This window comes from Ictidomys tridecemlineatus, chromosome 10, assembly GCF_052094955.1.
Source record: "Ictidomys tridecemlineatus isolate mIctTri1 chromosome 10, mIctTri1.hap1, whole genome shotgun sequence".
Classification (NCBI taxonomy): Eukaryota; Metazoa; Chordata; class Mammalia; order Rodentia; family Sciuridae; genus Ictidomys; species Ictidomys tridecemlineatus.
In genome coordinates this window covers 58,290,440-58,302,890 of record NC_135486.1, presented here as the reverse complement: position 1 = coordinate 58,302,890, position 12,451 = coordinate 58,290,440, and the positions used below count along the sequence as shown (strand labels likewise).

General features: G+C 34.6%; 1 protein-coding gene across 13 annotated transcripts in view; it reads right to left on the bottom strand.

Moving 5' to 3' along the window:
* Positions 1-12,451, bottom strand: part of Rgs7 (regulator of G protein signaling 7) — a 466,064-nt gene that overhangs the window by 18,220 nt on the left and 435,393 nt on the right. For 6 of the 13 annotated variants that reach the window (XM_040278402.2, XM_078022997.1, XM_078022996.1 and 3 more), the window contains 5 exons: positions 12,093-12,218; positions 7,051-7,237; positions 3,950-4,039; positions 2,558-2,611; positions 1,531-1,611 (listed from right to left, as the gene is read on the bottom strand). In XM_040278402.2, the coding sequence (XP_040134336.1) occupies positions 1,537-1,611; positions 2,558-2,611; positions 3,950-4,039; positions 7,051-7,237; positions 12,093-12,218 (532 nt within the window). In that variant the 3' untranslated portion in view covers positions 1,531-1,536. The remainder of the gene's footprint in view (positions 1-1,530; positions 1,612-2,557; positions 2,612-3,949; positions 4,040-7,050; positions 7,238-12,092; positions 12,219-12,451) is intronic. The other 7 variants (XM_078023003.1, XM_078023002.1, XM_078023005.1 and 4 more) reach the window with 4 other exon arrangements.

Here is a 12,451-nt window from a genome sequence, read left to right as displayed (position 1 = left end):
TAATATAATCATCCATTCTTTTGTTGTCTTTGAATTATTCTATTGATCCTGCAAAGGGGTCCTACTGAACCTAGTACAGAGATGTGTAGGAATCCTGTGACCACTGCAGACCCTAAGAGTCACAATAATAGGGGAAGAACATTCTAACAGGGAAATTCAGAGAGCTTCTCTGATGTTCTTAACTCCACTTCTTCAGAACTATATGAAAACACAATATTCAGTGAAAAATGTCACTTTTTATTTTCCTGGATGAAAAAAACATGAAAGTTTTCTGAATGTTATTTCTATGTTGTATGTTGTATTTGTATGTTGTATGCATAGGGGTGTGTGTGTGTGTGTGTGTGTGTGTGTGTGTGTGTGAGAGAGAGAGAGAGAGAGAGAGAGAGAGAGAGAGAGAGAGAGAGAGAGAGAGAGAGAATGTTAATCAACTTCCTTTTCTTTTGCCTTTTAGCTTTTCTCTAACTTCTTTTAAATAGAATTTTGTCTCTTTTTGGCCTAGTGAAGTCCTATTCATCCAGTTAAATGCTACTTCCTCTGGGAATTCTCAGATTACATAAGACCCCTCTCTTCCCACCCAAAAAACAAATGGAGTTTATCTTTTCCTTGTATATCATAGTATTTTGTTGTTCTATTCGGTGTCTCTGCAATCAAGGTCTATTCCTTCCACATGTTCCCAACATACAGCACCATGTTTGTAATATAGTTGGCACTTGTATGAATTTTGGTTGAAGGTGTGGTTGATTAACCCTGATTTCGTCTTATTTCTTGTAGGTTCTTTCTTAAGGTTTGCAGTATGTGACAATGTGGTACTATTTTAAGAGTTGGGAAATGGGTTGAAATTGGGTTGAAGTTGAAAACAAGCCTCTTATTTCCTGTTTTCCATCTTTCCCAAGTTGTGTTACTAATTTTTAAGTATATCACAGAAACCTCCATTCCAATTTCACGAACAGTATTCTCTCAACATCACATTAGGAAAAGAGTAATTTGAAATAATTCTTAAACAATACACAGAGTACCTTGCAATATGTTGTAGCTACTTTTCTCAGAACAATCATAGGGGAATTTTTTTTTATATTTTCTTTATCTGCATGGTGACTTATAAGGCATATTTAAGAAAATTCTATATTAAGGGACAGAGATTCCAATAAAGCCAGTCAAAACTTTATTAAGTTAATAGTATGATCAATTCCTGGAATCTCAAATTCTCCATCCTTTTAATTCATGCAGTCACATCAAATGTCCAGTATATATAACTGTTTAAAGCCTTTCAAATACTCTGTGTACAGTCACAATGATAATTCAAAAGTAAAATAAACTGACATTCCCCACCACAAAGATCCTTGAAGAAAACGGAAAACAAAAACCACATCTTTGTTGAATCTAGTTTGCTTATATTTCAACACACATAATTCCACTGAACTGGCCATCACAGCAAAAGCCACAACACACACACACACAGCAGCATGGAGCTAACCACACAACTCAACAGACAGTGCAGACAAACTTGAGTATAAACCAAGATTTTTCTACCTCTTTTCATAACAGGTTAGTGCTGGCCCTCAGTGTTGGTGTACAGTTTTTATGGCATGGGAAAATAGGGATGTTTCTGCCCTATAAAAATAAATGTGTTGAAGGCTTTAGTTTGAGCTTATACAATGTCAGAAAGTTCCAAAGGCACTGGCACAATACAAAAATAAATAAATAAAAAAGAATCCCACAAACAAATATATATCACCAAAACACATCGCAAGGAACTAAGAAAACTCTAGTGGGAAAGCTACTGGTTTCCTGAATGATTTATGCAAACACCTTCATGAAAAATAAATAAGAGGAGAGGCATGCTAGTGGGTCTGTGGTGGGGCGTTATCTTGTCACCAACCAACATTCATGTCAAGTCTTTGGCCTTAAAATGCATATAAGATCTTTTTCTCCCCACAGAGGTAGAAAGCACAGAATATTTGTTCTTTTTTTGGGGGGGTGGGGTTGGGGGTATTTCTGGGGATTTAACCCAGGGAACATTTAACCACCTTTTTTATTTTTTTAATTTCAGACAGGGTTTCATTAGGTTGCTTAGGGCCTCATTAAGATGCTGAGGCTATTCTCCAGTTTGCGTTTCTTCTGCTTCAGCCTCCCAAGTCATGAGGATTACAGGCGTGTGAGCCATTGTGCCCAGCAACACTTCTTGTCCTTAATATTTTAAGCCTAAGGAAGAGCTAAGGTAAGAATGTAGAAATGCATGCATTATCTTTAATAAGGAAAAGAATACATGGAACAAAAATATAAAGAAAAATTCTTAGTTCCTTCATTTTATATATCATATTGCACACTTCTTTCCAAATCTTAGTCTGACACAAATTATAGTTCATGTGTGACATCTTTATCTACTCTACAAAGGGCTGGGACAGAAAGATAAGCATGAATTTCTCTATTTGAATAAAGGCAATACTTTTGCTTTTACATCTAAGAATGCATGGTTGGTAATGGCTCTAGAAATAGGAAAGCTGCAAAAATTTCATTGGACTTAATGATTTGTAATTCCTCAAAAAATAAAACTTACCACATTCTGTGCAAATTTCTCAAAAGATGTTCTGCGATCCATTGAGTTTCCAGACTTATATGTGTGGGTTGGGGTAGGGTGAAGGGAAGTAAGGGAACATTAAAAAAAAAAAAAGCAGCAAGAAAAACAGAGCAGAAAAAGACAGAATGATGAAATGATGCAATGTTAAGTCCATATTCTAAATCACAGGCCCCCGAAGGTAGGAGAGGAGCCAAAGGAGGCCTTTGGCCACAGGATCTGGGCACTGTTTTCATTAGTGCTTTTATTTTAAACACCAAAAGCTCTTATGCAAACAAAATGGAATGATTCCAAGTAAAATCAAATTAAGCAAATATGTGAAGCTTTTATGCAGACATTTGCAAAGCTTAAGTATTCAAAAATTTCATGTTATGTATTTGGAATTTTCTCATAATTTTCTGTCAAGGCTAAATTTTTGTAGATAACATTATTAAATCTGTAAAGCATTGCTGTACAATAGACCTTTCCATAAGGATGAAAACTTTATTCAACACTGCCTGATGCTAAAACCTTTAGCTTTGGTTATTGAACACTTGATATTTGGCTAGAATTTTATGCAATTTTAATTAATTAAAATTAAAATTTAAACAACTCCATGTGGTTAATGTCTGCTGTATTTGGACAGGGCACACAGAATATCTATTTCTAGATGCAAAACAATGCACTTTAAAAAAATCTCATTAGACTAAATGCATGAATTACACAAAGGTATAATTTAATCTCAGAAGTTCAATAAGTTATGGATTATTTTAACATTAAAAAGCAATGAATAATGTTTATGTTTATGTTGTATACTCTTTTATATTGATCACATTAGGACTTATGAACAGTAAGACTTTGATTAGAAGCATTAATTGAATAATGAGGTCTCTCTCCATATGTGCTTGGCTACCATCTTAAAGTGTGTAAAATTCATCACAGGGATACTTAGTAATTTGGAATAAATGCCAAGAGACAATGAAAACATAACTACATTTTGGCAGCTATCATTGAAAAAAGTAGGTCTATTTTTAGTTGTGAACATGCATCCAAACTTTCCCAAAAAAGCCCTTTTCAAATTTTTGACTCTGTTACTTTATTTATTATAATATTTGATTTCCTTAAACTAGGCATGTAGAAGATTAACATGAAACATGAAAACAGTTTCTCATATATTTTATAAAGCAAGAACATCTGCAGAAACAAACAAAAAATAATACAATAAGCAACCAACCAACAAAAACAAAAACAACTTAAATGGCCCTTATAAAATGAAAGGATTAGGGGAGGGTCTTGAAGTATGTTCACTTACCATTAGTTTGATACCCTGGGCCAAGCAGAGGCAATTAGTCCAAATAATTATAACTGAGAACTAGCTCAAGAAAGAACCAATACCTTTTTCTTTGCCTGTAGAAGTTCCTGATAGGCACTGGATCTTATAAAACGTGGGTATGAATCACTTTTCATCAGTTTGTAAATATGCTCCTGAAAAGATAAAATGGTTGAGGTGCTTTTTTATTATTTTTCAGGAAAAGCGAAGTATTATGATAAGAATATAAAATGTGGTTAAAGAACAAATTTAGTGGCAGCTAATCATAGTAATGATAATGCTAATGAAAATACCTATGTTTACAGGACATTTATATCTTCCAATTCATTATTTGATTCATGGATACATGTTTTAATTGGTTTGGGAGCTACTGAGGAGGAAAATCACATCCAGTCATGCTTTTTTAAAGATGGAATCTGGTTAATGGTTAATGGGAAGTAATGAAATAACTTTGAATCACATTGTTGATTTATACCTGGCACATTTGAGAATATAAATAAGTCTGCTATCTTTTAAAATTACTCCAGGCCAGAAGCAGATGTTGTGAAGTCAAGACTGAGTAATCATCTTAGATACCTTTGGCCTCCACATTTATTGGGAGGATACAGACAGTCCAGATGAATCATCTTCTTGGTACAAGTTACATGGAAAATTGTCATCCACACCTACTTTGGGTCAGAGCTCAAGTCCAAAAAAATTTTGTTTTTGGTGATACTTAATTGCTAAGTCTCCAAATTCATTCTCTTTTTTTTTTCTCACCCATGCATAGAAAGATTAGGTAAATATCAGATCACTCATCTGCAATAAAACTGCAATGTTCGATTTTGGTTTTCTTTTTCCAGTTCTAGGCAGCAAATGCAGGGCCTTTCAAATGCTAGGCAAGTGCTCTACCACCAAGCTACACTCCCAGTACCCATTCTATTTTAGTGATGAATGCTGGTAGAAAAAGAAGTCAAACAAAGAAAAATTGTATTCATCTGATTCATACTTGATCTATTCCTGGATGATTCTGCTCTGGTCTGTTGTAATTCAAGAAAGATTAAATGCTCCTTAGTCTTCCCAGTCTAGAGAAATATCAGTTAAATATATAAGCTATTTGAGAGTCACCTGGATGTCTGAATCTTTTCTTTGAAGAAAATATATATTTTAAAAAATGACTCTTTTGGTTTTCATTTAATACACCAGTAATAATTTGAAGTTATTCAGAAATCACTAAATGACTGTCATGATTAAACCTCAAGATCTAGCCAAGGTTGAGCTTTTAGAACATGGTAAATTTGGAAGTGTATTGGAATTTATTTAAAAGTAGAAAATAATTCCTGGTTTTGAAGTTAAGCATTTGGGGATTCAGATCCTGCCTTTCTTAAGATCAACCACGTATGAACAACTACAATTTAGATCAATTTATTCATTTCTCCAATTCTTAATTCTCTAATTTATAAGATATTATTGTTATGAGGATTAAAGGAATGATAAATGCTTAGCAGAGTTTGGGGTATGCACAATAAATGCTCAAATATACAGAAGCATCGGCCAGGGAATCGTCTAGCAAGCACAGGCCTATGTTAGTTAATTTCATCCTCAAAAAGCCCGAAAGAGGTTGGTGACCAATATTATGTCCATATAAGACATGAAGAAACTGAAGTGTGGAGATGTGCAATATTTCTAAAATGTCACCCAGCAGAGTTCAGATCAGGACCCAGGAAATTTAGCTCCAGAGTCTTCATTGTTAACCATTACATCACATTTCTTCTCACATAATAGCAGAAATTTCTAATATTACATCTCAACAACAGGATAACACACATTTGGCTACACACACACACACACACACACACACACACACACGAGTTAAATATCTGAGCGTAATTGGGAAAAAAAAGTAGACTCTGGTAGTAATGTTTCCTATAGATGAATATTTCTTTTCATTTTATTGGGGATCCTATTAAGGAAGAATATTTTTTCAATGACACAGATAACAAAGAAATATTCTGTTTAAGACTTCAGGAAGAAAAAAAAAAGACTTCAGGAAGGGCATTCCAAACATTTTATACATTTTATAGAAAAATGTCTACATTTTATCTTGAACCTAAAGAAATAAATCACAAGGGAAGTGATCATTAGGACCAGAATTTTCATTCTGCTCTCTGTCATGTGTCTCTGTAAAATGTAATTATTTTTACAGAGGAGACCATGGCTGAGACATGTGGGATGGGGGTGTTCAGTTAGTTGTTAAAATTTGTGTTATTTTATTACACATTGGTTCATTTCTTTAAACTAGAGCTAAGAAGAAAGTTATTTTCTACCAAGAAAAGAAATAAGGAAGAACATTTGTGTATCTCACTATCAGTTCATTATGTTAGTAATATTAAAAACAAGAAAATTTTCAGAGCTAATACTCATTTTAAAAGAAGTAGGGGCCATGAGTGTGACTCAATGGTAAAGCACTTATTCAGAATGTGCAAAGCCCTAGGTTCAATGCCAGTAGTGCCCCCCTCCCCCAAAAGAAGAAGTTACAAAGCATACATGTTCTTATTTTTCAGTTTTCTTTCTAAGCACCAATACTTTTCTGGAGGAAGTAGAAATTCTAACTAAGGTTCAGAGAAGAGAACACCAAAAATTTATCTTAGGAGTTAAAATCAATTTCCTTTTTTGTAGATGGAAAATTAACAAATGCCTGATCTCTTATTTAATTTTTTTCAACAAAGACAAAATTTGTTTGACAGAAGGTTAAGCAAATTTTGAAATGACCATTCATAAATACTGAATAATCTAGGCATGTGAGAATCTCAAAATCTCCATATTGTAGACACAGAAATGTATGGTACCAAGGTGGGGGTCACCATTAATGTTTACTGAAATTCTGGGTACCAAATAAGGAAGAAAATAAAGTAAAACTTTTCAAATACTTCAAGTATGTTTCTTCATGAAATTTTCTTATAAAAACCTATTTAAATTTATTAAAAAAATTCCCAGGATTTAAAAAAAAATAGTTACTTTAAAATACATTTGTTCTTTTCTAGATCAGTGAGAGTTATTTTGCATATAACCACCTAAATGGAAAATATTAAAAATAACTGCCAACAAGAATGAAAATAAAATGAAAGTTTCACCACTGTCCATGTCCAGGAGAGCTTCTGTGACATGAGGCCTGTTGTGTACCAACCTGAGCATCTTCGAATGTGTATCGTCCAGGTTCCTTCACGTTCTGTGTGGTTTTGTCATAACTCTTGGAATCCAGGTTGATGGCACTGGGGGCTCCTGGAGCCAGAAATTCTTGCCATATTTCCTGAACTCTTGAGGGCACTTCTCGAATAGGCCTTTTCTTCAGGTCCTCCACTGCTAGCCAGAATCTATGCAAAATGTGACACTGAGCTTTTACTTCAATAGTTTATAATCTGAAAAATTCTTGTAATATTTACTCATCATAAACCTCATCCTGATTCTTAACAGAAAATTCACTTTCTGAGAGCTTGCAATATTAGACCTGTATTGGCTTTTCCTTATAAGTTATATGCAAAGGTAAAAATTTTCTTTGAAAAGAAATACGGAAAAGCTCTTACTTGGTTGTGATTAGAACCAAATCTGAGCTCTAACTTTATTGAAGCAACGTAGCACTTTTAGAGAAGCTTTTATTAGAAAGGAAGAGGAACTAGGTCTGGGGATATAGCTCGGTTGGTAGAGTGCTTGCTTCATATGCACAAGGCCCTGGGTTCAATCCCCAGTACCACCCCGCCACCAAAAAACAGAACTTGATTTCTGGTTGGGGATGTGGCTCAAGTGGTAGCACGCTCACCTGGCATGCGTGAGGCACTGGGTTCGATCCTCAGCACCACATAAAAATAAAATAAAGATATTGTGTCCACCTAAAAAAACTAAAAAAATAAATATAAAAAAAAGAAAGAAAGAAAAACAAGAAGGGAAGGTGTGCTCACAGAGCTTCTAATGGGGGGTTGTGTTTAAAGTAGCATATTATTCTGTATTCTTTGGATCTTTAGTCCATTTCAGGAGAGGCATTCCTGCTCTACTTGGTAGGGAAATTACCACAAAGCTTTCCTGGAATTAAAAGAGGCCTGGACATAAAATGAGAAAATGCTCTAGCAAGAAATATCAGGCAATTAACTAATTTTAATATTTCATTGAGTTACAGAGTGACAGCATAACAAGCTTTTACATGTGATTGTGTGAAAGACTTAAATTTGCAAAGGCATCAGAGCATTTTAGAAGCCAGAAAAATATATACTGGTTTACTTCTGAATGTATGTTTATATAGAGAACATTTATGCTGAAGGAACACTGAAGTATGTTATGGCTGAAAAAAGCAAATAGCAAAGCATAATGAGAAGGTACCACGGTGAATTATGGGTTTAATTTTTAAAAAGTTTATCTAGGTTATTTCAGTTGGATCTAGAAATAATCTTGAAAAGATTAAAGTTCATATTGCAATAATTTGTAAATGGAAAAAAATATGTGATAAAGGAACTGGGAAGCTTGTTATCCCCAACAGGCACAATATCATTCTACTGATATATGTGAGCATGAAATGGAGAATTCAACTACAGAAGTGCAGGAAATTGAGGCTGCAGAGTCAGGAGAAGCACAAAGTGATAAGCAGTACCTTCCTTTCTACTAAATTTTAACATGGGCATTAATGAAAGGTCAGAAATCAGTGGGCTGGGGATGTGGCTCAAGCAGTAGCATGCTCGCCCGGCATGCGTGGGGGCGCTGGGTTCGATCCTCAGCATCACATAAAAATAAAATAAAGATGTTGTGTCCACAGAAAACTGAAAAATAAATATTAAAAAATTTTCTCTCTCTCTTCTCTCTCTCTCTCTTTTAAAAAAATCAGTAAAAAGTCACTTGAATTACAATTAAGAGTATCAAATACTACTCAGACTATTGATTTTTCAGTTTTCATTTCCCTCTTGTTTTGTTACAGAGATAATCCAATGTGGACAAAGCCTTAAATATGAAACAGCCATTATTACTTTCAGAAAGGAAGGAGCAAGACTTGTCTTCCTAAAACACATATTTACATACTGTGAAGTCCAATAGGATATACCATGTACAGTCTGAGGCTGCATGAGTGTTGGAATTGATGCTCATATAAGCTGATTTCAGCATACTTTGAAGACATCAATCAAAAGAAAGTCTCAGTCCTCAAAGAACTAGTAGTGAAAAAAGACCACTTCAAAGGCCAGAATCCCAGGAAGCACATGAGAAGCTCTTAGGAAGAGTATAGGCCAGTCAGTCTTAGAATGCTGAGCAGGAAGAAACCCCAATGCTAAGGCTAGCACATGGTTGTAAAGGTGGGGTCTAAGAAAACTCTTTGAGATATAGCGACATCTGAAATGAAATGGACCTGGAAATAAGGAAAAAACTGTCAAAGTGTAGAGATGTTAGTAATAGCACGTACACTCATACGGGATACAGGTATTGCGTACTTGTTTACCATATACTTATCAATCTGTATCTTCAACTAGTCTCCACAGCTCCATAAACTAGAAATGCTATTATATCCCCTGCGTTAGAAGAGGAACTGAGCATATGAAGATTAAGTAATTTATTTAAGCTTGTCCTCCATTAGTGGTATAGCTGAGGTTTTGTTTCTGGAAAATCTGTAGCAGATGTCAGGCTCATAACCATTCTTTCCCACCGTCTCCCTAAGAGCATCATTGCCTTTCTTATCCCCATCATTGCTGTAATTGTTTTAATAGCTTAGTAGAATGGAACAGGCTCATTTAAAATCCTACATTTTAAATTTAATAGTAGCTGGAATCTAAGGAAACTTTTTAATGTCTTTAAGTGAAGTCTTGCTTTCCTCCTCAATAAAATGGAATAACAATGCCCATCTCCGTGAAGTTCCATTGGATTAAATTATATAAATTTATGTAAAGGCCACTGACAAATGCCAGGTATATTTTTAGGCACTCAATGATAAAATTCATGCTATTTATATATTTCTTTAGCATGTGCTTTATGCTAGAGCTCTGCCTGAAAAGGGAATGAACAAAACACATATCAGTAGACAGCAGAGGGTGTATTTGAGTTAACATGTGGTTATGGATAAGCAGGGTTTCTTCACTTTTTTCCTGTTCTAATGTTTGAAGAAAAAGCTCATGTGACTGGCACATTTCCATGAAGGGTAGGTCCCTAGAAGGCTACTGCTACTTAGAAAAGATGTACTTAAATGTACTTAATTCATAGTCCTCTTGGCTAAGTGGACCCTGGCATGTGATTCAGATAGTAGGTGAAAGCAGGGTGGGGCTCAGATTTGGGAATCAGTGGACAGTAGCTTGCTAATGGTTTATAAAAAAAAAAAAACCAAGAATGCTACTTACATGCAATATGAGTTTTCATGAGGTGTAAAACCAGCTCAGATATATTTTGTTTCTCTCTAAAGTGAGGCAATAATACTTACATTGTTGGGATTATTAGATGTGTGATGATCAGAAATAATGAAAGGCAAATAAATGTAGCACAATATGATTCACAGAAGTAGCAGATATAAAACATATTCTGGTGTATGTTAGATGTTCGAAATTCTATCTGTAGTTATATCATTCTGTAAGTCATTTATCTATACTTAGCAAGGAAACATTATAGGTATATAGTAGATACTCAAGGAGTATATATATGTGTATACATACATAAAAATATTGAATATTTCTTATATGTAATTATTTAGTATGGAAATCAGTATGGCATGGAATTAAGACAAGAAATGGTTAAGGCTTGATTGAACTAAGGAATGGGCAATGATTCAATTCATGTGTGAAGCAGAATATTCACATACTACTCTCTTTGCCCCAGAATTTCTTCCCTCTTCCTATCTTGCTTGGATATCTTGTTATCAACAGCTCTCAGCCTGGAAGACATTTCTCCTAGTATATCTTTGCCAATGTCTAACTCCAGGTTAGGCATTCTCCAATACTTCTCCTTTCTAAACATCCATCATTTTGTGTTGTGACTGGGTGATGCTGGTAAGGCATGTTACTTATTTCCTCATCACAAATAATTATAATGCCATTATATTTTAAAAAACTTAGAGCAAAATTCACCCTCCCATTCTCTAATATTCTAAAAATATCCTTTAATCTTTATTTTGTATACATTCTTGCTTCAATAACTAGTAATATGACTTAGATATACAAAGTGTTATTAGCAGGCCCAATAAAACTATAATTGCTAAATTGCAGGTCTTGCAAAAGCCCGGCTAGAAAGGATTCCCATAAACTTGAACAAGAATTGGAAAGTGCTTCCCAACAGTGCATGACAGCACTCATAGAAAATTCCAGATTCTGTTTGTGGGCACTCTGCTCCATTCAAGAGACATCTGTCAATGTTCTACATATTTCTGAATGGTTTGTTATTAGTATCTGTTAAATCTCCTGAAAAGAATGTGACAATGCCTGGCACTGCTTAGTTCCAAGGAAAATAGATGAATTTCACAGGACTCTGTAAGTCATGGGAAAGTAAAACTAAGGTACGAGGTTTCAAAAGGATAATGTATTAAAGAACGCATGCAAAAAGAGTTTCTTGTAGTGAAAAGTTATTACTCATTTAAATGATCTTAAACAGAACTATTAAAATCCACTCTAATGTCTCCTTTTAAAAATGATGTTTTCAGGTGCCCTTTAAATTAGAAAATTTAAAAATACATAAGGATGATGTTTACAACCAATGAGCAGAACACATGTGTTGCCTCATTAACAGCTCTTCCGGGCTCTTACCTGTTGCGATGCTGTATTTAAATGAGCAAAGTAAATGAGCTGCCCTAGAGCTTTGTCTCAAAATATTTGACACAGTGTTGACTCCCTTCTCCAACTTACTTGAGAAGTTATACTCACAGAAGGTCAGAATTGATAAATAGGTGATATGTTTTAACAGCATAAATACCATTGGCCATTCTCCACTTCACCAAACATGGCTCTAAGTGCTACGCTTCTTTGTAGAGTTCATTTCACAAGTACTACACTTATACAGTTAAAAATCCAGAGACAGTGTAAAAGTCAATTATTGTGAGGAATTGATAATAATGGACAGCTTTTGTCTTTTCCCTTCCATTAGATGGCAGAAATTCAATGTGTTCATAACATCATTACGATGTTGGCAGAAGTGTAATTGGTTTTGTGAGTTCAAAATAACGCAACATCAGAGAGAGTGCTGCTCTGGTTTGTGGTGTAAGAATCAAGCGGTGTGTCTTACCTTAAGTTTTCTGAGCTGAATTCTGACTCTAGAAATTTAAGGAACTGTTCTCTCCCAACTGGGTCTTTCAATGCCTCATCCATGCCAAAACCCCATCGTTTTACCCTCTGTTGGCTCGGTTCTTTGCTATAGAAGATAAAGCCAAATATAATCCTTTCAGTACAACTCCTATTTTCTTTTATTAGATTTGTCCTCAAAATCATGTATGCTTTAAAATACCTGATCATTCAGAAGAAAAATAAGTATCTGATTGATGGTTCTTAATAAAATCATGTTTTTTTTATAAGAGTAACATTAATATCTTAACTTTTATTAGATGAATTAGGTGCTAAGTGGTCTAAATAAATTATCCTATTAAT